The following is a 23,132-nucleotide window of genomic DNA, read 5'->3' on the forward strand; positions in this document are numbered from 1 at the left end:
TAGGAAAGAAAGAGAATAAAATGAAAAACCATTCAAATTGTGGTGTTTGTTTATAAAAAAACAAAGAGAATTCAACCACCATTCTAAACACTACACCACCACCCCACCACCACCACTACAAATACAACACCTTCCCTTTTTTCACTTTTCCAACCACCCCACTCCACCACCACCTTCGCCGCCCCTCCCCCACCCCTCGCCGCCCCTCCCCGGCCCCTTAGTGCCCCCTCTCTCCCCAAAAACCCATCTTCTTTCTCGGAAAAACCATCCCCCACCAACGAAAAAACACTAAAAGCCCCTCCACCTCCACGGGAAATAGTCGGCCACCCCTCCCCCCACCTTCGAAACCCTTAGGCGAGGGTTTCGAGGGTGGGAGGAGGGGTGGCTGACTGTTTTCGTGGGGTGGAGGGATTTTTATGGTTTTTTCATGAATTAATTTCGGGGGGGATGGAGAGGAAGGGCGGCGAGGGGGAGTGGCGACGAGAGGTGGGATGGCTCGGCTATGGGGTGGTTGTGTGGTGGGGGAATAATTTCGAGAGGGGTGGCTGACTATTTTTCAGGGGTGTCGATGGGCTAGGGAGGGTGTCGGTGGGCAGGGGAGAGGCGGTGGTGGGCGGTTGGGTGGTGAAGGTTGGTTAGAAGGTTGTGGCTGGTGGTGAAGTGGTGGGTAGGGAAAGGGAATACAAAAGGCTAGGGGGTGGGGAATCAATTTGGAATACAAATGAGTAAACTCAAAAATAAAATGGGGGAAAGGGAATGACAAAAACGGACAAGCAAACAACAACAAAGGGAACGATACCCATTCCCTTTGATAATTAACTCCAACTAAACGGCCCCTGAGTATGTTTCTTTCTTTAATCTACTAAGGGATTGTTTGGTTCGCACAGGGGAATGGGAATGGAATGCAGAGAGGGAAGAAAGAGACCAAAAAGGGTTAACCCTGATTTGGCCTGGTTGGTTGGTTGTGTCTAGGAAACGGAATGAATTACCCATTGATTTCCTCTGTGATTGTTTGGTACAAAGAAATGAATCAAACTATGTATTTAAATTTCTTTTTATTTTATTCCATTAATATCCTGTTATATACTACAAACATGTTTCTTCTAAGAATAAAATTGATAGACCTGTTATTTAAAAATAATTGTAACACCCCAATAATTCTCTCTTTAAACCTGTGAATAACCTAAACAAAATCCAAGAGAATTACTGGCGTGTTGCCGCCACGTGTTCAAACGTTAAGGCTGTATCAGAAATTAGCAGCGGAAAAACTAAATCAGTTATAAATAAGTTTCAAACCAATGAATAAAACCAAATTAAGTGTTACAAGTTGGAACCATTATAGCCCTTATTCAAAACCCATCAAAAGTAGTGTAGGGAATATTTCAAGCACTATAATCCCAAGCTTGAACCCCACTGTGATCATACACTAAAGTATGGTGGCGTCCAAAGGGAAAGAAAAGAGAGCAAAAAGAGTCGCCAACAAGTTTTAGGAACTTGTAAACCGTTCACGAGGTAAAGGTTACACCCCTTAACGATCCATGAGATCGTCAACTCCAAAAGGTCTTGAACCAAATAGGGTTCGGGGATGAGGGTACGAATCCAATCTACAAAAGAATGAACTCGCCCTATAAATAGGCCTCTACTTTATTCTACTCGTATTCATGTGCGTTTTTTGACTAACATGCAATCATTAGGTTAACCCTAAACCTGTTTAATCTATGTTGGTTGAATATTAATGCACCAACAAAACTATTATTGGCGATCACTTGAATTAAAATCATATTAGCCTAAACCAAATTATTAATTATCTTATTAAGCGTGATTACAAATACAAATTCCCTTTAAACATGCATAAAAGGCGTGATCAAGCAATAACAATAATAAATATATATCAAGCAACATAATAATAACAATTATAATAATAATAAAAATCATGTTAATAATAAAGCTTAAATAATAATAGCAAGATCCTAGGCATGATACTAACAAGATTAATTACAAACCCTAGCATGTCACTAAGCAATAAAAATCAAAGCTTTAAACCTAATATGATACTAACATGCTATTAGAAAGAATAAAAGGCACCCTTAACATGATTCTAGAAAGCAATAATAACATCCTAACATGATACTAGGAATTAAATAAAATCTAAACATGTTTTCTACATTGAAATAATATAGAGAGTAAGCTAATCTTTTACTTTGAAGCCTCGTACCTCTTTCTAATAACAAAATACACGCGTTAGTAAACTTCAATGAAAATAATAAAATTAAAGAATTGAATTAAAGAATTGAAAGAAAGAGTTAAAAAGTTTAGACTGGATTTGGAACCAAACCCTCAGAAAAGTATAAACCTTTCACGTCTAGGGCGAAGGCAACTTCGAACTTGGCTAGGTGTTTCAAGATCTTGTGAATGCGGTATTGTGTTCGATAAAAGGCTAGCTAGAAAAAGAGAGAGAATCAAGGAATCCTTGATGAGAGTTGATGATTGAAAAAGGGGAGATATGACCTCTATTTATAGGAAAAAAGAGGGTCGAAGAATTAAGAAAAGAATCTGAATTCGAATCGAAATAAAACTCGTAGACAGCAGTTTTTGTGTATTTTGTTTTTATCATATCTTTTGATCCAGAAGTCCAAATAAGGCATATCATATGTCGTTGGAAAGCTCTTGAAGTCTACTTTCCAACCCAATTAGAATCAGATTAAAATCTTTTTAAGATAAAAAGATATGGCCGAAATAGTAGGACAGTGTCAGTTTTGTATAAAGTTTCGTATTCCTTTCATATCTTTTTCGTTATAGCTCGGAATTATTATTATAATATATCATTGGAAAGATAATTTCAAGATCTATCCAACCATATAAAATTTGGATAAAAAATATGAGGCACGAAAATAATATCTGACTGTCTTTGAACATCTTTAAATTCGAATAGAATTAGGAATTTAAAAAAGGAAAGTTTTTAAAGAAGGAAATTTTTTATTTAAATCAAATTCCTTGATCTTATCTTTTCAAAAAAGGATAATTAAGATCTTTTAGAATCTTATAGAATATTCTAATCAATCCTAATTAGTTTAGAAATAGAATTAAACCTTTGGACCCTCCTCATGATCATTGGGTCGTAAGTAAAATCCGGTTTGGGTCCAGTTTAGTATTTTGGCCATAACTTCCTCATTATTCATCGAAATTGGGCTTATAATATATCGTTGGAAAGGTCTTTTCAAGCCCCATCCAACTACTTCATTATTGGACCCTTATCATGGACCAAACTAAACTGGACTGGACATTTTCATAAAAACAGGGTGGGTTTTCGAAAACAGAAAGAAAAGAATTTTAATAAAAACTATCCGCAACACTTGACTCTTTACACTTTCACCTCATTCGATTATGGTTCGACGCGAAAGGTATTCATCACTGGGTTTGGTTTTGGGGAGACAGAAATGGGTGTCTACAAGTAGTAAGTAAATAAAAATAGAGTTCAAATAAATTCAAACCAGAAGAAGTAGTGTAAAATAAAACCGAGTTAGAATAAATTCAAACTTGCAAAAGAAATAAACTGCGAAAAATAACCAACTCTCCACTCAAAATCCCACAACCCGGATGCGGAGGCTGCATGTGTAAAAACCTATGGTTAATTTGCTCCCCAATATTACAAGTGTAGAAATTAGATCGTCACAGGGTCATTGAAAGGCGAAGGCTATGACCAAAGAAAGATACACACAAAAGCATGCAATCAGCAAAGCTGAGTACATACAAGCTGTGAAACAAATAAGGAATCCATAACATTCTACTAATTAATAATCTATCATCATGCATCATTAAATTATAGACTCAACACACGACTCAATTATCGATTTTTATTAAGACTTCACTAGTTAACTCATTTTATTTATTTCTTTGGATTAAGCAATAGACAAGGTTGTCCAACCTATGCTCCGTTTGGAACATCAATAAAAGAAAAACCTGATGCCTCTTTTCGGAAACATCAATAAACATCCAACGACCACGGGCGCGACTCCGTGACCGTAGTTAGTATGAGATCTCACCTAACTCCTAGTTTGAAAAATATTTGAAATAAGAGACTCGTAGATCAGACGACCTCGAGAGAAGTGCACGGCTAATACCCCGTGTACCCCAACCCCTGATTGTAATTACTCTATATGTGCACCAATCCAGAGTTTTATTGCTCATCCATCTTGCACTTTACGTGATTTACAAGTTTAGACTTGGTGATGACTCATATGCAAACAATATAATCAAGCCATCATCAATTCAACTAAGTAAAACAACTTTCCAATTTCAATCATTGATTTATTAATGACAATCAATATTTATTATTTATTCCTTTAACTACCGCGGTATATAAACACCTTGAGTGCATAAGGCACTCCAAAACCTTAACCTCGTCTTATAAGACTTGAATTCTTCCTTTACTAATCCTATTTCAATAATCATGGATGAGTAATAAATAAATCATTTCACCAATCACATACCTTTGCCTCTAAGCACACCTTGCATAATTAGAACATAAACAATACTTGCAATATAGAATAGTGCACATCATACGAAATTCACAATGTATAACCAAACAATTTAACCCAGTCATCCCTATACATGATACTAAGTTCTCGATCCGTCCTTAAACATGCAACTAAAAGTAAGGTTTCGTAACTCGTACGTACCTTGTGTAAACAATTCGGTTAGCCACTTTAGAAACTAGAAGTCGCCTTCTACAAAGTCCTCTCCTAAACTAAACAACGAGAAATAAATCAATACCCAAGGAAATAAATTTACAGCAATACTAAACTACTTTAAAACCTCTTAAACCATCAAAGTAAAGCCTTTAAATTGTTCCCATTAGTCAATATTAATAGTATAACATCCCAACTATAAGTTTATATGTTAAAATTATGAAAATATAGTGTATAACATGAAATTCTAGCAGCTTTAAAGTAAGTAAATAAATCTGAAAATTTAGTTTAAGTATATAAAATAAAGCCATAAGTATCATTACTTGAAATTATCATTATATAGCAAGTTAGTGTGTTAAAAACCCAAAAATATATCAATTCTATGCAATTAGAAGCTTCAAATTAAAAGTATACAAATCTGTAAATTTATACTTGAGGTTGTAATTTAAAGTTCGAAGCTTTTTAATCACAAAATACCCAAAATAAGGAAAAATTGCCCGGAATAATCCCACCTTTGGCCTGTCCGCCAAAAATAATCCCACCTTTGGATTATTTTTAAATAATCCGACCTTTATATCCACTTTGCTCCTAATGGTCCCCACCGGTCAACTAACCTGTTATCACAAGTTGCCCTGACAAACAAATTAAAATAAAAAATTAACAAAAGTTTCTATTTAAAAAAAAAATTAATTAATTATTTCAAAAACCCCGACCAGCTAAAACCCCAATCAGCCACAACCACCCTCCCCACCGTCGTTGCCGCCGGCCCAGCTGCTAGATTCCCTTGTCCCACAGCACCGACGACCGCCCAAGAAGCTCTCCCACAGCGCCGACAACCTAGAAGCTCTCTCGCAGTGCCGACGCCCTCCCTCCCTGATAAGTGACTTTTATGTCACTTTTAGGGTGCTTATTGAGTCGTTTTCCGGCTTATTTTTCAATAATTTAATTCATTTTATCCTTTATTTCTATTATTTGCTTATTCTCGTCTTTTATTTTTATTTTGAGTATTTTTGTAATTTTTAATAGTTTTTAATTTATTTTTGTAGTTTTAGTTAATAATTTCCCACTTCTCTCGTTTTATTTATTTTCTTTTAGTTTCTAGTTTGTTTTATTTTATTTCATTTAATTTTATTATTTCTTTTAATTTTAGTATTTTTCTTTACTTTGTTTTATCTTATTTTATTTTATTTTATTTTATCTTTTGATAATCCCCTCGTGTTGTTTTTGGTTGTCGGTGTTTTCGGATCCTTGGTCGATCGAGTTCAAGGTCCGAGGTTTGAGGCAAATGCACAATGCTCCCTGCTCTTCCCCTGCTGCCAGTCTTATCCTTCACCACACCTCACTTATCCTCTAACCCAAGTAACACACAAACTACTCCTCTACTTCTCCCCTGCTCCCTGCTTTCCTCAACAACACCAACATCAACAAACACACACCATCAGCTCACCCATTTCATCCACCTCACGCAACCCCACTTTTTTTTTACAACCACCACAATGGCCGAGCAGCAACCAGCCACAATTGACCACAATTAACACCACCCCGCATCTCACTCTCACGCTACTGCTCACATTCCCACACCCAAAATCACCACCCGCGACCTCCTATCGTCCCTCGCAACTCACAGCCACGCATCACCAAAACCCACCACTTGTGACCTCCTATCTACCCCGCATCATCGACAGCAACCAACCCCCAAAGCAAATAGGGAGCACCGAACACCGCACCACCTCTTCCCCTGCACTCTCACGCAAACCACAAGCCACTTGTGAAGCCGCCTGGTATTGACAGCTCAGCAACAACCACGTCAGACAGAAGAAATAACAAAATATGAAATCTGTTATTACAGTTTGTTAGACTTGCCAGCTCATCTGTAACAAACTCATTTATTATTCTGTTTATTGTAGTTGAGATATAAGTAGGCTGTAATAGCTGTATTTTCATTATTACACACATTAATAAAAATTCTTTCACTTCTCTCTAAATTCTCTCTCTAAAACTTCATCTCCTTTGCATAATTCTGTTATGGTATCAGAGTAGCGAAGCTTTTCTCATCGAGTTTAATGGAGGTTTTTCGAAGTTTTTCTCTCTGATCTTCGATTGTTTTGTAAGTTCTTTGATTGATTTTCTTAATCATTGATTGATTCGAATAGTTCTTCCCTAAAATCGCGAAGTAGTAGTTTGATTTGTGCACTTTTTCTGGAAATTGTTGATTGAGTTTTTCTGGAATTTGAAGCCTGTTTGAAGATTCTTGGATTGTTTTGCTGGAAATTGTTATAATCAGTTGTCTATACTGAATTGTTTGATTGAAATTGTTGATTCTTTCACAAATCTTGAATTGAAAAATGACTGGAGAAGCTAATCAAACGCCAGATCCTACTCAAAATCCTGTTTCACCTTATTATATTCATCCTAATGATAGTCTTAAAATGGCTTCTGTTCCTGTGAAATTTGATGGAACTGCTTATGGAGATTGGAAACGTTCAATGATGATAGGATTATCTGCCAAAAACAAGTTAGGTTTTGTGGATGGATCGATTACAGTACCTAGTTCTGATGATGTTTGTTATAGTGCTTGGAGAAGATGTAATGATTTGGTGATTAGCTGGATTTTAAGTGCTTTAGAACCAGTTCTAGCTAGAAGTGTGTTGTATTTTGCCACTGCTAGAGAGATTTGGCAAAATTTGGAGGAGAGATATGCTCAATCTTCTGGTCCACAATTGTTTGCTTTACAACAATAATTGTCTGATTTACAGCAAGCTTATCAGTCAATTGCAGAATATTTTACAAAGATGAAGATGTTGTGGATGATTTAGATGGTATGAGTCCATTGCTAGTATGCAGCTGTGCAGGTTGTACATGTAATATTACTCAGAAGTTGGTAAAACAAAGGGAAGACCAAAGATTGATTCAGTTCTTGATGAAATTAAATGAGCAATTTACAATGGCTAGAGGAAACATTTTGATGATGCAACCATTGGTTCCTGTTACTCATGCTTGTAGGCTTCTTATTCAAGAAGAGAGGCATAAGTCAGTTGTTCACTCTTTGCATCCTGCAACAGAAACCCATGCTCTTATGGCAAATACTACAAGTTCTGGTGAACCTTATGCTTTTGCAGCAGATAGGAGAAATTTTGACACAAGAAACCACAAGAATCAGAACTATGGGAAGATGAATTCACAGTTCCAAGATAGGAATAAAGGGAAGTTTGATAATAGAAGGCCATCTCAGTTTTTTTGTGATCATTGCAAGATACCTGGACACACAGTTGATAGATGTTTCAAGATTCATGGTTATCCAAGAGATTTTAAGCAGAATAATAATAAGAGGTTTGCTAATTTTGCTCAAGGAAGTGAGGACAGTAATGATTTTGAAGATGCAGTAACAACTTATCAGTTCAGCAAATTTAAAGAGTTTATGGAAGGACAGAACAATAATGATGTTCAACACCATACTGAGAATTCTAAAGAGGATAATGCAGCTTTCTTGGCAGGTAAACTCTGCTTATTTTCTTCTTTTAGCTCAGATTGGATTCTAGATAGTGGTGCAACAAATCATATGTGCTGTGATCTTAAATATTTTTCAAGATATGATGTTGTGACTGATGGTAATCATAGTATAACTATACCAGATGGGAGTGAGGTTGCAGTTATTCACATAGGGACAATTTTGCTAAAAGGGTTAACCCTTAATAATGTTCTTTTTGTTCCTGGATTTAAGTTTAATCTGGTTTCCATTCCAAAGTTATGTTCAGACTTGGATTGTGAAGTGATTTTTACAGCTAATAAGTGTTTTGTTCAGGATCATTCAATGAGAATGCATCTTGGTAGCTTGAAGAAAGGTCTTCATTGCACTCCAGCCTCAGCAACTCAAATTCCTTCTGTTCCTTTCTCTCTAGAAGATCAGCCAGAAAATTCTTTGCAGATTGCAACAGTTGCTTCTGCTAGTAATCAAGATGATTCAGACAATAGAGCCAAGCTTCTTCATCTGAAATTAGGCCACTTACCTTTTTCTCAGCTTAGACTAGTTGATTCTATGATTAGTTTTAAGTCTTCTGTTAATACTATCTGTCAAGTATGTCCTGCTGCCAAACACCATAGACTTTCTTTTCCTCAAAGCTCAATAAAATCTACAAGACCTTTTCAGCTTTTACATATTGACCTGTGGGGTCCTCATAGAGTTGTAACTCACAACAATTGCTCAATATTTTTTACCATTGTTGATGATTTTTCAAGATGTACTTGGATTCATTTGATGAAATACAAATCTGAGACTATTTCTATTCTGAAATCTTTTGTTACTTTTGTTGAAAATCAATATAAGTTGAGTGTAGAATGCATTAGATCTGATAATGCTTTGGAGTTATGTGAAGGAGAAGCAAAGAGTTTTTATCTTAGTAAGGGAATTATTCATCAAACCAGCTGTGTTGATACTCCTCCACAAAATGGAGTAGTTGAGAGAAAGCACAAACACCTTTTAGAAACAGCTAGGGCATTGTATTTTCAGTCTAATGTGCCAGCTAAATTTTGGGGTGAGTGTATCTTATGTGCAGCTTATATCATTAACAGAACTCCTTTGAAATATTTGGGTTTTGTATCACCTTATGAGAAAATTCACAATAAAACCCCTGATTTGTCACATCTAAGAGTTTTTGGGTGTTTATGTTATGTTTCAACCTTAAAACAAGGGAGGAGTAAGTTTCACCCTAGAGCAGAACCTCATATTTTCTTGGGATATTCATCCACTCAAAAGGGTTACAAGGTGATGAATTTACAGTCTAAGTCCATTCATGTGTCTAGAGATGTTGTATTTCATGAGAGACACTTTCCTTTTCACCTAGAACCATCTGATTCTTCGTCCAGAATTTCTCTTTTTTCCTATTTTTCTACCTTTAAATACTCTTCTTGATACTATTATACACAATAATATTCCTGATGTATTCACTTTCTCTCAGAAAACAAGCACACAAATTTCTAATCCTGTTTCTACTCAACAAATGCTGTTTCTGTTCAACCTAATTCTATTCCAGTTCATTTACAAAATTCTGTTCCTATTTAGTCACAAAGAATATCTTCCAGACAAGTCAAGAAACCTGCCTGAATGGATAAGTATGTATGCAACTTATTTACTACCCACACTACTTCTCATTGGTGCAACCTTGTGTATTATAAAGATCTTTCTTCTGCTCATAAAGGTTTAATTGCTCAGCATGCTGAGATAGTTGAACCTACCACTTATAAGGAAGCTGCTAAATCTTCCAATTGGGTTACAGCAATGGAAAAAGAGTTGCAAGCTCTTAAGGATAACAACACTTGGGAAATTGTTACCTTGCCACATGGCAAGAAGGCAATAGGAAGAAAATGGGTGTTCAGATTAAAAAGGAATGCAGATGGGAGTATTGAAAGGTATAAAGCAAGACTTGTAGCTAAAGGGTTTACACAAAAGTATGGAATTGACTATTTGGAGACTTTCTCTCCAGCTGTGAAAATGTCAACCATAAGATGTTTGCTTTCAATTGCTGCTTCAAAAGGTTGGAAAGTGTATCAGTTGGATGTGAACAATGCATTCTTACATGGAGATCTTCATGAAGAAGTGTATATGAAGATTCCTGAAGGTTTACAGTCTGCTCCTAATCAAGTTTGTAAGCTAAATAAGTCTTTATATGGACTTAAACAAGCTTCTAGGCAGTGGTTTGCCAAGTTGGTTCATGAGTTGATGTTTCTTGGTTTCAAACAGTCTAAAAATGATTACTCTATGTTCATCAAACATAGAAAAGGAGATATGACTGTTGTGACAGTGTATGTAGATGATATTCTAGTTACAAGAAGCAACACAGATAGTATTGCAGAGCTGAAGAAACATTTACACTCTACTTTCAGTATTAAAGATCTGGGAGAGGTTAATTACTTCCTTGGGGTTAGAGATTACAAGATCTGAGATTGGTTTTGTTATGACTCAGAAAAAGTTTACAAGGGAGCTATTGAAAGATTCTGGTATGGATTTGTCAAAACACAGTGTTACTCCTCTGCCTCTTAATCTGAAGTTGTCTGCTACAGATGGAGATGTTCTTCCTGATCCTTCAATTTACAGGTGTTTGGCGGGAAAACTCAATTTTTTAACTCACACTCGACCTGATTTGTCCTACACAGTTCAAGCTCTAAGTCAGTTTTTGAGTGAGCCAAGAACTTCTCATCTAGCTGCTTTACAACATACTCTCAGGTATGTTGCTGGGACTGAAGGGCAAGGTATACTTCTGAGGGCTTTTGACCAGCTTAAGCTTCAAGCATTCTTAGATTCTGATTGGGGAGCATGTGTAGATACTATAAGATCCATTACTGGCTACTTGTTATTACTTGGGAATTCTCCTATTTCATGGAAATCCAAGAAACAGTCTACAGTTTCTAAAAGCTCATCAGAGGCAGAGTATAGGGATATGTCTAATGCAGCATCTGAGACAACTTGGTTAGTCAGACTTCTAGAAGAGCTGGGTGTGCAAAATCTGAAGCCAGTGACTCTGAACTGTGATAACCAGTCTGCTATCTATATTGCTAAAAATCCTGTCTTTCATGACAGAACTAAGCATATAGAAATAGACTGCCACTTTACAAGGGAAAAGGTAATGGAAGGCCTGATTACTTTGAGCTATTTGCCTAGTCAAGTTCAACTTGCAGATCTTTTCACAAAGATTCTGCCTTCTGTACAGTTTAATGAATTGTTGTCCAAGCTTGGAATGCTTCCGACTTCCAGCTTGCGGGGGGGGGGGGGGTGTGAAGCCACCTGGTATTGACAGCTCAGCAGGAGCCACGTCAGACAAAAGAAATAACAGAATATGAAATATGTTATTACAGTTTGTTAGACTTGCTAGCTCATTTGTAACAAACTCATTTATTATTCTGTTTATCGTAGTTGAGATATAAATAGGCTGTAATAGCTGTATTTACATTATTACACACATTAATAAAAATTCTTTCACTTCTCTCTAAATTCTCTCTCTAAAACTTCATCTCCTTTGCATAATTATGTTATCCAGCAGCAACGCTGCCCTGCTTCCCTATTCTCACACCCCAAAATTCGCACCTCCCTCACTCAAACACCACGCACCGCAGCCTCCGTCAGAGCCAGCCAGCAAATTGCAACAATTCGCTCCTCAAATCAGCTCAATTCACAAGACCCTTCAGAGCGGGCACTCACTCAACCGAAGCGGCCGCTCCATTTCGTTCAATTTCACCAATTCAAAACAGAGGCCTTGAGCGGCCGCTCCGATGAGTATGAGCGGCCGCTCCGAGTTTCGCGTGAGATTGTACGGATTAATGAATTTATGCTGCTGTGATTGATTGTGGTTGATGAACGATGGCGATTGAGTGATAATTGTTGATGATGATGGAGTATGAACGACGTTGATTATGCGTGATGTTATGAAGAAATTAGAGCAGCAACTAAGTGAATTTGGGTCTGATGCTTTTTCGTGGGACGATTTCCCTATAAATTATTAAAATATAATTTAATTCCCAATTTGCATCGGTTTAAAAACTTATTCCCATTATATTGTTCACATAGGATTGGGGAAAGGTTCATTATTTTTTTTTATTTCTTGTTTAGCTAAGAACCGCTAATAGTGATAGCGGTTCTATACATTAAAATCGCAAATACCGTTAGCGGTTCTTTTAATTATATCTATAAGCTCGCATAAGCAACAGATGGCCAAGATTAAGATCACAAATGACAATCCTAAATCAGTCATACTTTTACTTCCTCTTAAATACAGAGCACCCATACCTTGTAAAGCAGGATTCGCAGCATCAATGTGGGTGATTACTCTCACTGCCTTTCAAATTGCTAAAAACCTTGAATTTTTATGGGTATTTTCGTGATTATTATTCTATTTCAAAAATCTTGGAGAAGATTGGTAATTGTTCTTCATAACAGAGGTGGGTTCGAAGGTTGAGTCTTTGAAATTCCACTAATTGATAAAGTAGATTGAGTAGATAATAAAATAGTTGTCAATTCCACAAATTAATAAATAGATTGAGTTTTTGAAACGAGTAGATTGGTGTTGGATTTTGAAGTGAATAAAATCCAAAGAAGATGAAGAAAGTTTTCAGTAAAGAACCGCTAATGGTATTTGCGGTTTTAATATATAGAACCGCTATCACCGTTAGCGGTTCTTAGCTGAACAAGAATTTTTTTTTAAAAAAAAAACCGAACCTTTTCCCGAACCTTTCCCCAATCCTACGTGGACAGTATGGTGGGAATAAGTTTTTAAACCGACATAAATTGGGAATTAAATTATATTTTAACAATTTCTAGGGAAATCGTTCCTTTTTCGTGGGCGTGGTTTTATTTTTTTTTTTGTTTTCCTTTTTTATTTTCTTTTCTTTTTCTTTTCTTTTTCTGTTTTCTAGTTTTGTTTATTTTTACTTCTTTGATTAGTTTTATATAATTTATTTTGTTTTTTTTAGCTAGTATGAATACCCATTTTTGGGGATAATGAAGGGGGATCTATTATGCTATTTTCTTAATTAGTTTTTGGAGAGCTTCTCTCTCTTAGGGTTAGATAAGATGATTTTAGAGAGAGAAAGTAGATTATTGCTCAATTTTCTTCATTGTATTCAACTTTGGGTCAAGTTCATTTCAATCAAGCAATACTTTCAAGTTTTCATCTTTAATCAAGTTCATCTTTAGTAATCTCTAATCCCTTCTTTTAGCTTTATTTATTTGCTTTAATGTTGCTTATTTTCTATAATCCTTTCAGTTTATCTAGTTATTATTGTTTTCGTTGTTCTTAATATTAGGTGAAAAAAGAAGATAGGCACCGCCCTAAGGCCACCGGTTTTCCGGTTATGGGAAAATAGGGGGAAAAATAGGCGGGATTTTGAGGGGAGGTTTTTGCCACCGGTTCAGTTTGAACCGGTGGGAAAAATCATTATTCCCACCGGTTTGCCAAACCCGTGCCATTTCATTTAAAAAAAAGCCCCCCTATATAAACCCTAACCCTATTTCATTTCACTCACGGGCCTCCTCCTTCTCATCACTCCTTCTCACTCCTCTTCCTCTCTTTCATTCTCTCTCCTCTCCCTTTCTCTTCTGCTCCTTCGTCTCACCACCACCACCGATGTCTTCTTCTCTATACTCTCCTCTCTCTCGTCTCTGCTTCTCTTTCCTCTCTCTCGTCTCTCCTTCTCTCACCTCTCCCTCTACCACTCCTAACAACCCACCAAAAATCACCACTGCTACTAACCACCCCCGCCACCAAGACCGACAACCTCCTTCGACAACACCACCGTCGCCTTCCTCGTGATTAAAATATAAGTTTTCAGGTCAAATTCGACCATGAAAACTCTAGAATTCATGGTCGAAATTGGCCTCGTAAACTCAATTTCAAGGTATGAGTGTCGTTGAATGAAGATTTGTGTTTTTTTTTTTTTTTTTTTTTTTCATTTTTTCAGTTTTTGGGTGGTAAAGTCGTGGGTCGTGGGTCGTGGGTTGTTGGTGGTGGGTTTTTTCTAGGTTGTGGGTTGTTCATCGTTTTCGTTCACCAAATTTCTCAATTAAATGATGCGTTTTAACACCCATAATAACCTTTTTTTGAAACAAAAAAAATCGTAGTACTGTAGATTTGTTACTGGGAGAAATCGAACAAGAGATAAAGAAATGAATAGAGATTGTAGTACATTTTTTTTTTCTGGGTTTAATTTTGGGTTTAATTTCTAGGTTTAATTAATATATTTTTCTGGGTTAAATTTCTGGGTACATGTATGAGTGTTCTTTTTTTTTTTTTTTTAATTTTTTTTGAAGCTTGTAATGTGATTTTTTTTTTTAATTTTAATTTGGTGTTTTAATTGTTGCAGGTGCTAGTTTATGACTCCACATAGAAGAATCAAGATGTTAATTTTTAATTTTGGAATCATGTTGTTGATGTTGTAATTTTGTTTTTTGATTTTGATGTTGTAAATATATTTTTTTTCTTCTGATTTTTATGTTGTAATTTTTGTTTTTTTTTTTTTTTTGGTATTTTACAATAACAATTTAATGATATTTATATTTTAGTTGATTATGATGTTGTGTTTCTTACATTTAGTTGTTTGATTGTAATTTTTGCTTTTTTTTTGAGGAAAAACGAGCACTCATAGCAATCAATATCACCAAAGTTTGATACTCCGTATTCCGTATTATTTCAAGCGAATTAAAAAAAAAATAGTTACATGGAGTATTGCCACCAGTTAACCGGTGGCATTAAATTTTGAATTAAAAAAAAACCGGGAAGTGACTATTGCCACAGGTTAACCGGTGGCAATAATGGCATTGCATTTGACTATTGCCACCCCCCAAATGCGGACCGGTTCAAAACCGGTGGCATAGGGTGGTTTTGAACCGGTGGCCAAATGCGTTTTTCTACTAGTGTAATCATGTTTTGTTTTGTGTTTCTTGAGTTTATTTTTGGTTTTGCTATTATGTTTAATCTCCCTTCTCTCGGCTAATTTCTTAGCTTGGGGAAGGGGGTGGAAAATATGTGTTGATATTGGATGAATGATGATGGTTGGATTTAACTCATGCCATAAATTGATGAAAGACATGATTTTTGATAGCTTGAGATTATTGTTGCAATTTATTTGATGTTCTCTAGTTTAAATGCATGAAAGTGATTTGAACTAGATTAAGATCATTTCTATTTTAATGATTGCATGAGAATAAGTTATTAAAGTGGAGTTTTATGGATTGTGCTTCTTTATTCTCTTGATTTGATTGTAACTAATAAGATGCATGAGAATGATCCTAATAAGTATAGACCTCTTTCATTGATTTGCCTAGACTATTGCATGAGAATGAATTGTTTAGGTAGAATCTTGTGTTCTTTGGCATGTTCATCATGATAACCATCGTTGTTCCCCTCTTTTTAATCATGTTTGACACCCCTGTACCCCTAGCGTCGTTCTCTCTTGTTTTAATTTATTTTATCTTTCTTTGTTTGTAGTTTTAGTGCCTTCAATCAAAAAAATCAACAAAATTTTCCTTTACTTGACTCTTGCTTAGTGAATTTGATGTTTAGCTTGCATGCTTCCTTTTGGGTTCAACCCTATACTTACCCCTATACTTGTATTAGGGTAGTTTAGGTTATAAATAATTAATTTGATTTGGGAAGTAGTTCAACGACCTATCTTAACCCCTATCAAATTTTGGCACCGTTGCCGGGGAAGCGGCTTGTTTAACATTTATTTTTGCTATTGTTAGAGGCATTTTATTTGATTTCCTTTTTTTTTTTTTTATTTTGCTTGTTCAATCCTACTTGTCATTGCTAATCGTGTGCTTAGCTTTGTTGTATTCAAAGAGAGATATGGCAAGGCACGAGGATGACCTTCTTTTTAGGGAGTTTGGAAATCCGGAAGTCTATGAGCTCACGAGTGGTATAATTCTCCCAACCACCGAGTCTAATTTCACAATCCATCCACAATATGCTAGGATGGTACAAATTGAGCAATTTTCCGGAAGTGCAAGTGAAGACCCCATTGAGCATTTGGACCGATTCCTTGAGTTGTGTGCAATGATGCAAACAAATGAAGTGAGCCAAGATTACATTCGTATGCATCTCTTTCGGCAATCTCTCACCAGAAGAGCAAAGAAATGGATCAAGCTTTTGAAGCCCAACTCTCTCGCCACATGGAAGGAAGTTGCGAAGGCCTTTCTCAAGAGGTTCATTTCCGATGAGCAAATCGCAAAAATGAGGAAAAAGATAGCTTCCTTTGAGCATGAACCAGATGAAACTCTTTGGGAAGCATGGGAAAGGTTTATGGATTTGATTAGAGCATGTCCTCATCATGAATACAACCATAATTTGCTCATAAGATTCTTTTATGATGGCTTGGAGCCAATGTCAAGGACCAATCTAGATGCGGGCGCCGGTGGCCAATTGATTAAGATCCCTCAAAGCCAAGTTGAAGCTACAATTGAAGAGGTGGCTACTAGCTATTCTTGGGGAGGTCAAAGAAGGTCCCAAGGAAAGCAAGGTGATCTTTATGAGTTGGAGAAAGTTGGTCAACTTAAGCACATAGTTGAGCTCTTGAACGAAGGTCTTTCCAAGTTGAACTCAAGTGTTGGTTTGGGTTCAAAACCGTCACAAATCATTGATTTCTCATGTGCTTGTTGTGGTGGGACGGATCATGATGCATCGTATTTTAGAGAGTTCAATCCCAAGCAAGGTGAGGCTTTGACTTTGAGGGAAGAAGAGTTTGTAACCCAAGCTCAATCTCAACAACTTCAACAACATTCAAAGCAAGAAAACTCCTACCTCCAAGATGAACCTCTTTTGATGTTTAGCTTGCACGCTTCCTTTTGGGTTCGACCCTATACTTACCCATATACTTGTATTAGGGTAGTTTAGGTTATAAAAAATTAATTTGATTTGGGAAGTATCTTAGTTCAACTACCTATCTTAACCCCTATCACTCCCCCTCCCCCTCCCAGGAACCTCCCTCCCACCGCCACGAAACCCAGTCCCCAACCATCGAAATCCTTTCTCTGTCCCGATCCCAGCCCATTTCCCCTTCCCCAATCCTTTTTCCGACTACTTCCCCTTCCCCACGCTCCGATTTCGACCCTTATCCCCTTCCAACTTGGCGATTTTGGCCCTCCTTCTCTTCACACACCTTGATTTCGTTAATGGTTGTGGTGGGTAAAAGGGTAGGGGAGGGTTGGAGAGCAGCTCCAAGTAGGAGAAAGGCACAGCGAAGCTGGCTGCTCTAGGCCTCGTCTGACTGGTGTTAGGGGTGGCGAGGTGGCTGAGGTCGCGGTGGGGCTAGGGTCTGGGGTTAATTTTAGTTTTTTTTAAGTAAAAGAATTAAAAATAGTTAATTATTAATAATCATTTCTTAAAACAAAATTAAAATAAAAAATTATTTTTTGACCAATCACGTCATGACACGTGTGTAAATTAAACTTAATTAAAAAAATTACCTACTCAACCGGTTACAGGTTACCAGGGACCAGTAGGAGCGAAGTGGATATAAAGGTCGGATTATTTAAAAATAATCCAAAGGTGGGATTATTTTCGGCGGACGGGCCAAAGGTGGGATTATTGCAGACAATTTTTCCCCACAATAATTATTTTATAGGCTTAGAAGCATAACAACATGAAATTAAAATATCTTGCTCATAACAATAAAAACTTTAATAACCTGAAAATTTATATATAATCAAAATAATCATACTTTGATGTAATTTAAACATATTATATTTAGATAACTTGATTAGCACGTTTCCAAAGTCTAAAACATGAAAAATCAATGTTTAAACCCTAAATTATACAGTACAACATATATAATCTGAAATTTTATATAATAAATTAAACACGCTAAAACTCATAAATTCATAATCTTTTATAATCCAAGTATATTATCAAACTATAATAATAACAATTAAGGATTAAAAAATCAACAAAGATTGAAGCTTTAATCAAAATAATAAAACAAAGAGAAGTGAAGAAAAGGGAGGAAGAAGGGCGGACTGTCAAAGGGGGCGGCTATAGGGTGGCGGCAGCAGGCTGGGCGGCGGTGTTCTCGGCGGCAGCAGCCTCAACTTGAGGTTTTGATTTTTTTTGGTGTGCGTGAAGGAGGAGAAGAGTGTATGAGGTTTTTTTTTGTTTTCACGTGAAAGAAGAGGAGGGTGAGGGCTATTTTATTTGGGTTTTAGTTCTCTAATTCTATTAGGAGTAGAATTTGGGTAGTTTGGGCTTGAATAGGAATCAAATTTGGGCCAATATACTTAAAAAGGGAGTTAATAATATAAACTAAAACTTAATAGTTTAGTAAAATCTTAATACTTTTACCTTAAATAATTCATACTTATAAAACTAAGATTAAACTATTTGTATAAATTTCCCTCAGAAAAAAAAACTATTTGTATAAATAATTAATAAATATATTATATAAAATATGGGAGATTACAATCTACCCCTCTTAAAAGAGGTTTAGAGGTTACGCCCTCGAAACTTAACCCAAAAACCATAATTTCTCCAAAACCATTCAAAATTTTGTGTTTTGTATTGCTGCAAATTGCTTGATCCTCAACATTTATACTCAACAAATTAAACTTTGTACTCAATAAACTCACGCTTGGCCAAAGTTTACATACTTTTATTGTATGTAAACACCATAATAATACATAATAATAAGCAAAAACATGTAAACTCAAGCAATAAATAGCATAATTGAGGTAAAAGCGCGAAAATACATCGCATTCTACCCCCCTTAAAAGAAAAGAGTTATGCCTTCGTAACTCACCTCATCAAATAATCGGGATACTTGTTCCTCATATCTTCCTCGGCCTCCCAAGTAGTTCATGCTCTTGGTTAGACCAAAGGACCTTCACTATCTTCACATCTTTGGTTCTAGTACTACGCACCTTGTGATCTAGGATTTTGACGAGTCTTTCTTCATAAGTTAGAGACTCATCCAGTTGAATAGTTTCTGGTTGCAACACATGAGTTTCACTAGGCACATACTTCTTTAGTTGGGAAATGTGGAACACGTCATTCATTTTCTCAAACTCCATTGGCAAAGCCAACTTATAAGCTACTTTTCCCACTCGTTGAAGAATTTCATATGGCCCCACATACTTAGCACTAAGCTTCCCTTTCTTGCCAAATCGCATCACACCTTTTGTTAGAGAAACCTTTAGAAAGACTTTGTCCCCAACACTAAAATCATCATCCCTTCTCTTCAAGTCGGCATAATCTTTTGCCTATCTTGTGCTGCCTTGATTCGTGACTGAATTAGTCTCACCTTGCTCACCATATCCTCAATAAATTTTGTTCCCAAAGTAACACGTTCACTGTAATCATTCCAACACACTAGGCTCCTACACTTCCTTCCATACAATGCTTCAAAAGGTGCCATCTTGATACTTGTATGGTAACTGTTATTGTATGAGAATTCGATCAAAGGTAGGTGATCCTCCCAATTCCCTTGGAAATCCAAAGCAAAAGCTCGTAGCATATCTTCCATGGTTTGGTTTGTTCTCTCAGTCTGACCATCTGTTGCAGGATGAAAGGCAGTGCTCATCTTTAAGGTTGTTTCAAGGTTTTCTTGCACTTTTTTCCAAAACTTTGATAGAAACCTCAAATCTCTATCTGACACTATGTCCTTGGGAACTCCATGCAAACGAACTACATTCTTCACATAAGTTCTTGCTAGCTGCTTCTTTTTCTAGGTCTCCTTAATAGGAATGAACATCGCTGACTTAGTAAGTTTGTCTATAATCACCCAAATTGTGTCATTCCCACTACGAGTCTTTGGTAAGCCTATCACAAAGTCCATGGATATCGAATCCCATTTCCATCCTGGTATTTCTAATGGTTGCACCTTTCCCATGGGTCTCTTGTGATCTATCTTCACCTTCTGGCACGTCAGACACTTGGACACAAACTTAGCAACTTCTCTCTTCATATTGGTCCACCAATATAACTCCTTCAAGTCCTTATATAACTTATCTCCCCCAGGGTGAACTGAATATGGTGTGTTATGGCACACCTCCATGGTTTTTCTTTTTATATATATCCTCACACTTTTGTGGTATACACCATCTCTCCTTGTATCTCAAGCTCCCATCATCATGAATCTTTAATTCAGTCTCCGTACCACTAGTCACACGATCCCTAATCTTCTGAAATGAATCATCCTCCAGTTGCTTCTCTTTAATCTCCTCAAATATGGAAGGTTGGATGGTTAAGGCACTCAGTAATCCCTCTAACTCTCCTTGGTTAATAACCTCAAGGTTCAATCTCCTCATATCTTCACACAACTCATTGGCCACAATCAAAGCATTGACATTATGACTCGACTTCCTACTAAGGGCATCTGCAACTACATTCGTCTTTCCCTCGTGATACTGGATGTGAACATGCTAGTCTGTGAGATACTCTAGCCATCTACGTTGCTGCATATTCAAGTAATCTTGGGTGAAAATGTACTTTAGACTCTTATGGTCCGTGAAGATCTTACAAGAGACACCGTAAAGGTAGTGCCTCCAAATCTTCAAAGCAACACAACAGCTGCAGGCTCCAAGTCAAGGGTGTATTTGACCTCATGTTTCTTCAGTTGTCTTGATGCATACGCTATCACCCTTCCATTCTGTGGTAGGACACATCCCAAACCATGCTTTGAGGCATCACTATACACCTCGAATCCATCTCTCCCATCGGGTAATACTAGCACTGGTGCCGTGGTCAATCGCTCTTTGAGGGTTTGAAACGCTAATTCACAACTCTCGTTCCACTCAAACTTGCTCTACTTCTTCATAAGGGTAGTTATTGGTCTGGATATCTTCAAAAAATCTTTAACAAATCTTCTATAATACCCAGCTAATCCTAGGAAACTACGAACATCAGTCACATTCTTAGGTGTAGGCCACTCACTAATTGCCTTGATCTTTGCAGGATCCATAGATATACCCTCTTCGAATACACCAGTATGTCATCAATGAACACAACTACAAACTTATCTAAGTACTCATGAAACACTCGGTTCATCAAATTCATGAAAATGGCAGGTGCATTGGTTAAACCAAAAGGCATGACTGTAAACTCGTAATGCCCATAACGAATTCTAAAGGTTGTCTTTGGAATATCTTTGTCTATAACCCTCAACTGATGGTACCTCGACCTTAAATCGATCTTTGAAAACACACTTGCCCATTTTAGCTGGTCAAATAAGTCATCTATCTTAGGTAGAGGGTACTTATTCTTCACAGTCACATTGTTCAACTCTCTATAATCAATGTATAGCCTGAAACTCCCATCTGTCATTTTCACAAATAAAACAGACGCTCCCCAAGGTGATGCACTAGGCCTAATGAATCCCTTGTCCAGCAACTCCTGCAATTGGGCCTTAAGCTCGCTCATCTCAGCTGGTGCCATTCTATAAGGTGCTTTTGAGATAGGTGCAGCTCCTGGAACTAAGTCAATGGTAAACTCAACTTCTCTCTTAGGTGGCATCCCCGAAATCTCTTCTGGAAAGCCATCTAAAAACTCACTCACAATGAGTACTTCTTCCATTCGCCTACTCTCACTCATACTCAAATCTTGGACACAACAAAAGTACAATGGACACCCTTTCTTCACTAGTTTCTTAACCTTTAGGGCAGAAATAATCCCAAAACCCTTAGGTTTCCCTAAATGCAGGACACTAGCATACCTAAAGGATCACTCAGGTGCACCCTTTGCATCTCACAGTCTATCTTGGCCTTGTATAAACTTAGCCAATCCATCCCTAGAATGACATCTAAATCCCCCAGATTAAACTCAATAAGATTCAATGGAAAGACAGCTTCCCTATTTTCAAAGGCAAGCCTTTGAATATTCTATTACAATGAACAAGTTTGCCCGTAGGCAGACTAACTGACACATCAACATGACTCGATTAAGTTAAGTTTAGCTTGTGCACAACAGAAGTAGAAATGAATGAGTAAGCTGCCCCAGAGTAAAAGTGTTGACAGAGACAGAATGAATAGAAAAAGTTCTAGTGACTACATCTGAGGATCTATCAGCTTCTCCCTTGCTCATCACAGACAAGCGCTCAGTAGTATTGTTTCTCCCTTAGTAACCATTGTTGTTGTTGCCTGAGTTGTTGTTGCCATTGCCAGTTCTGTTGTTGCCATTGTTATTACTATTCCCAAACTTCCCATTCTGACCATATCCCTTATTCCCCTGGTTGTTGAAATGATTAGGCCTCTGCTGAGTATTCCCACCATTCCCACTCATATTCCCTATGCCCCTTTTTGTTGCAAAATCGACAAATCACTAAGTTCCCATCACAGTCCCTCCCAGGGTGGTTTCTCCACACTTCTTACAGTGATATGTTCTCTCCCCATTGTTAGCATTAGAGGAATTGCTAACATTTTGGTTACCCCTATCGAACTAGTTCCCATTTCTAGGCCTCTTAAAGTTAGTCTGGTTCTTAGGTTTCCCAAAGTCCTTCCTTTTTTCTCCAATTTTGGCACTCTCACCTACACTCTTAGAATTTAGGTGGTACATGTGGGCAGCTTTCTCATATACCTTATCAAGGGTTTTAAATACTTTTCCAGCTCAGTCTTTTTGTAATTGGTCAGTTAACCCCTGCTCAAACCTCTGAGCCTTCAGTTCTTCAGTGGGTACTACCTCAGGAGCAAACCTAGCAAGGGTCATGAATTTGTTGTAGTACTCGGAGATTGTCATCTGCCCCATTTCTAGATTTATGAACTCCTGAGCCTTTTGTTTCTTTAGGAATGGACGATAAAATTTATCTCTCAAAGCGGTTTTGAACACTTCCCACCCAAAGTTAGGTTTGGCTCTTACTAGTTCAGAGTTATCTTTCCACCATATATATGTCAGCTTCGTCCTTAAGGTACATGGCTGCTTGGTCCACTTTCATTCCGTCAGGGCAGTTTAGTGCCACAAACAATTTGTCAAACTCGTG

The 23,132-nt window shown here is 37.1% G+C and overlaps 1 protein-coding gene and 1 non-coding gene across 2 annotated transcripts; both read right to left on the reverse strand.

The window, feature by feature from the left end:
• Nucleotides 1-16,402: 16,402 nt before the first annotated feature.
• On the reverse strand, nt 16,403-16,509 carry LOC145633298 (small nucleolar RNA R71). Its single transcript, XR_014112632.1, has one exon. It is a non-coding gene; the product is annotated as a small nucleolar RNA R71 (small nucleolar RNA).
• A 2,481-nt stretch (nt 16,510-18,990) lies between these two features.
• On the reverse strand, nt 18,991-19,577 carry LOC145632945 (uncharacterized). The gene is made up of 2 exons (XM_081685266.1): nt 19,464-19,577; nt 18,991-19,353 (listed from the first exon to the last, which is right to left on the reverse strand). Exons 1-2 carry the CDS (start codon nt 19,575-19,577, stop codon nt 18,991-18,993), a joined length of 477 nt encoding a protein of 158 aa, XP_081541392.1.
• Between the last annotated feature and the right edge of the window lie 3,555 nt (nt 19,578-23,132).

This window comes from Chenopodium album, chromosome 5, assembly GCF_948465745.1.
Source record: "Chenopodium album chromosome 5, dcCheAlbu1.1, whole genome shotgun sequence".
NCBI lineage: Eukaryota > Viridiplantae > Streptophyta > Magnoliopsida > Caryophyllales > Amaranthaceae > Chenopodium > Chenopodium album.

Coding starts and splice junctions, on each gene's coding strand:
- LOC145632945 (XM_081685266.1), bottom strand. CDS start 19,577: ATGGCACCTTTTGAAGCATTGTATGGAAGGAAGTGTAGGAGCCTAGTG. Junction 19,354..19,463: donor TTGAGGATATGGTGAGCAAG/GTGAGACTAATT, acceptor GTCTTTCTAAAG/GTTTCTCTAACAAAAGGTGT.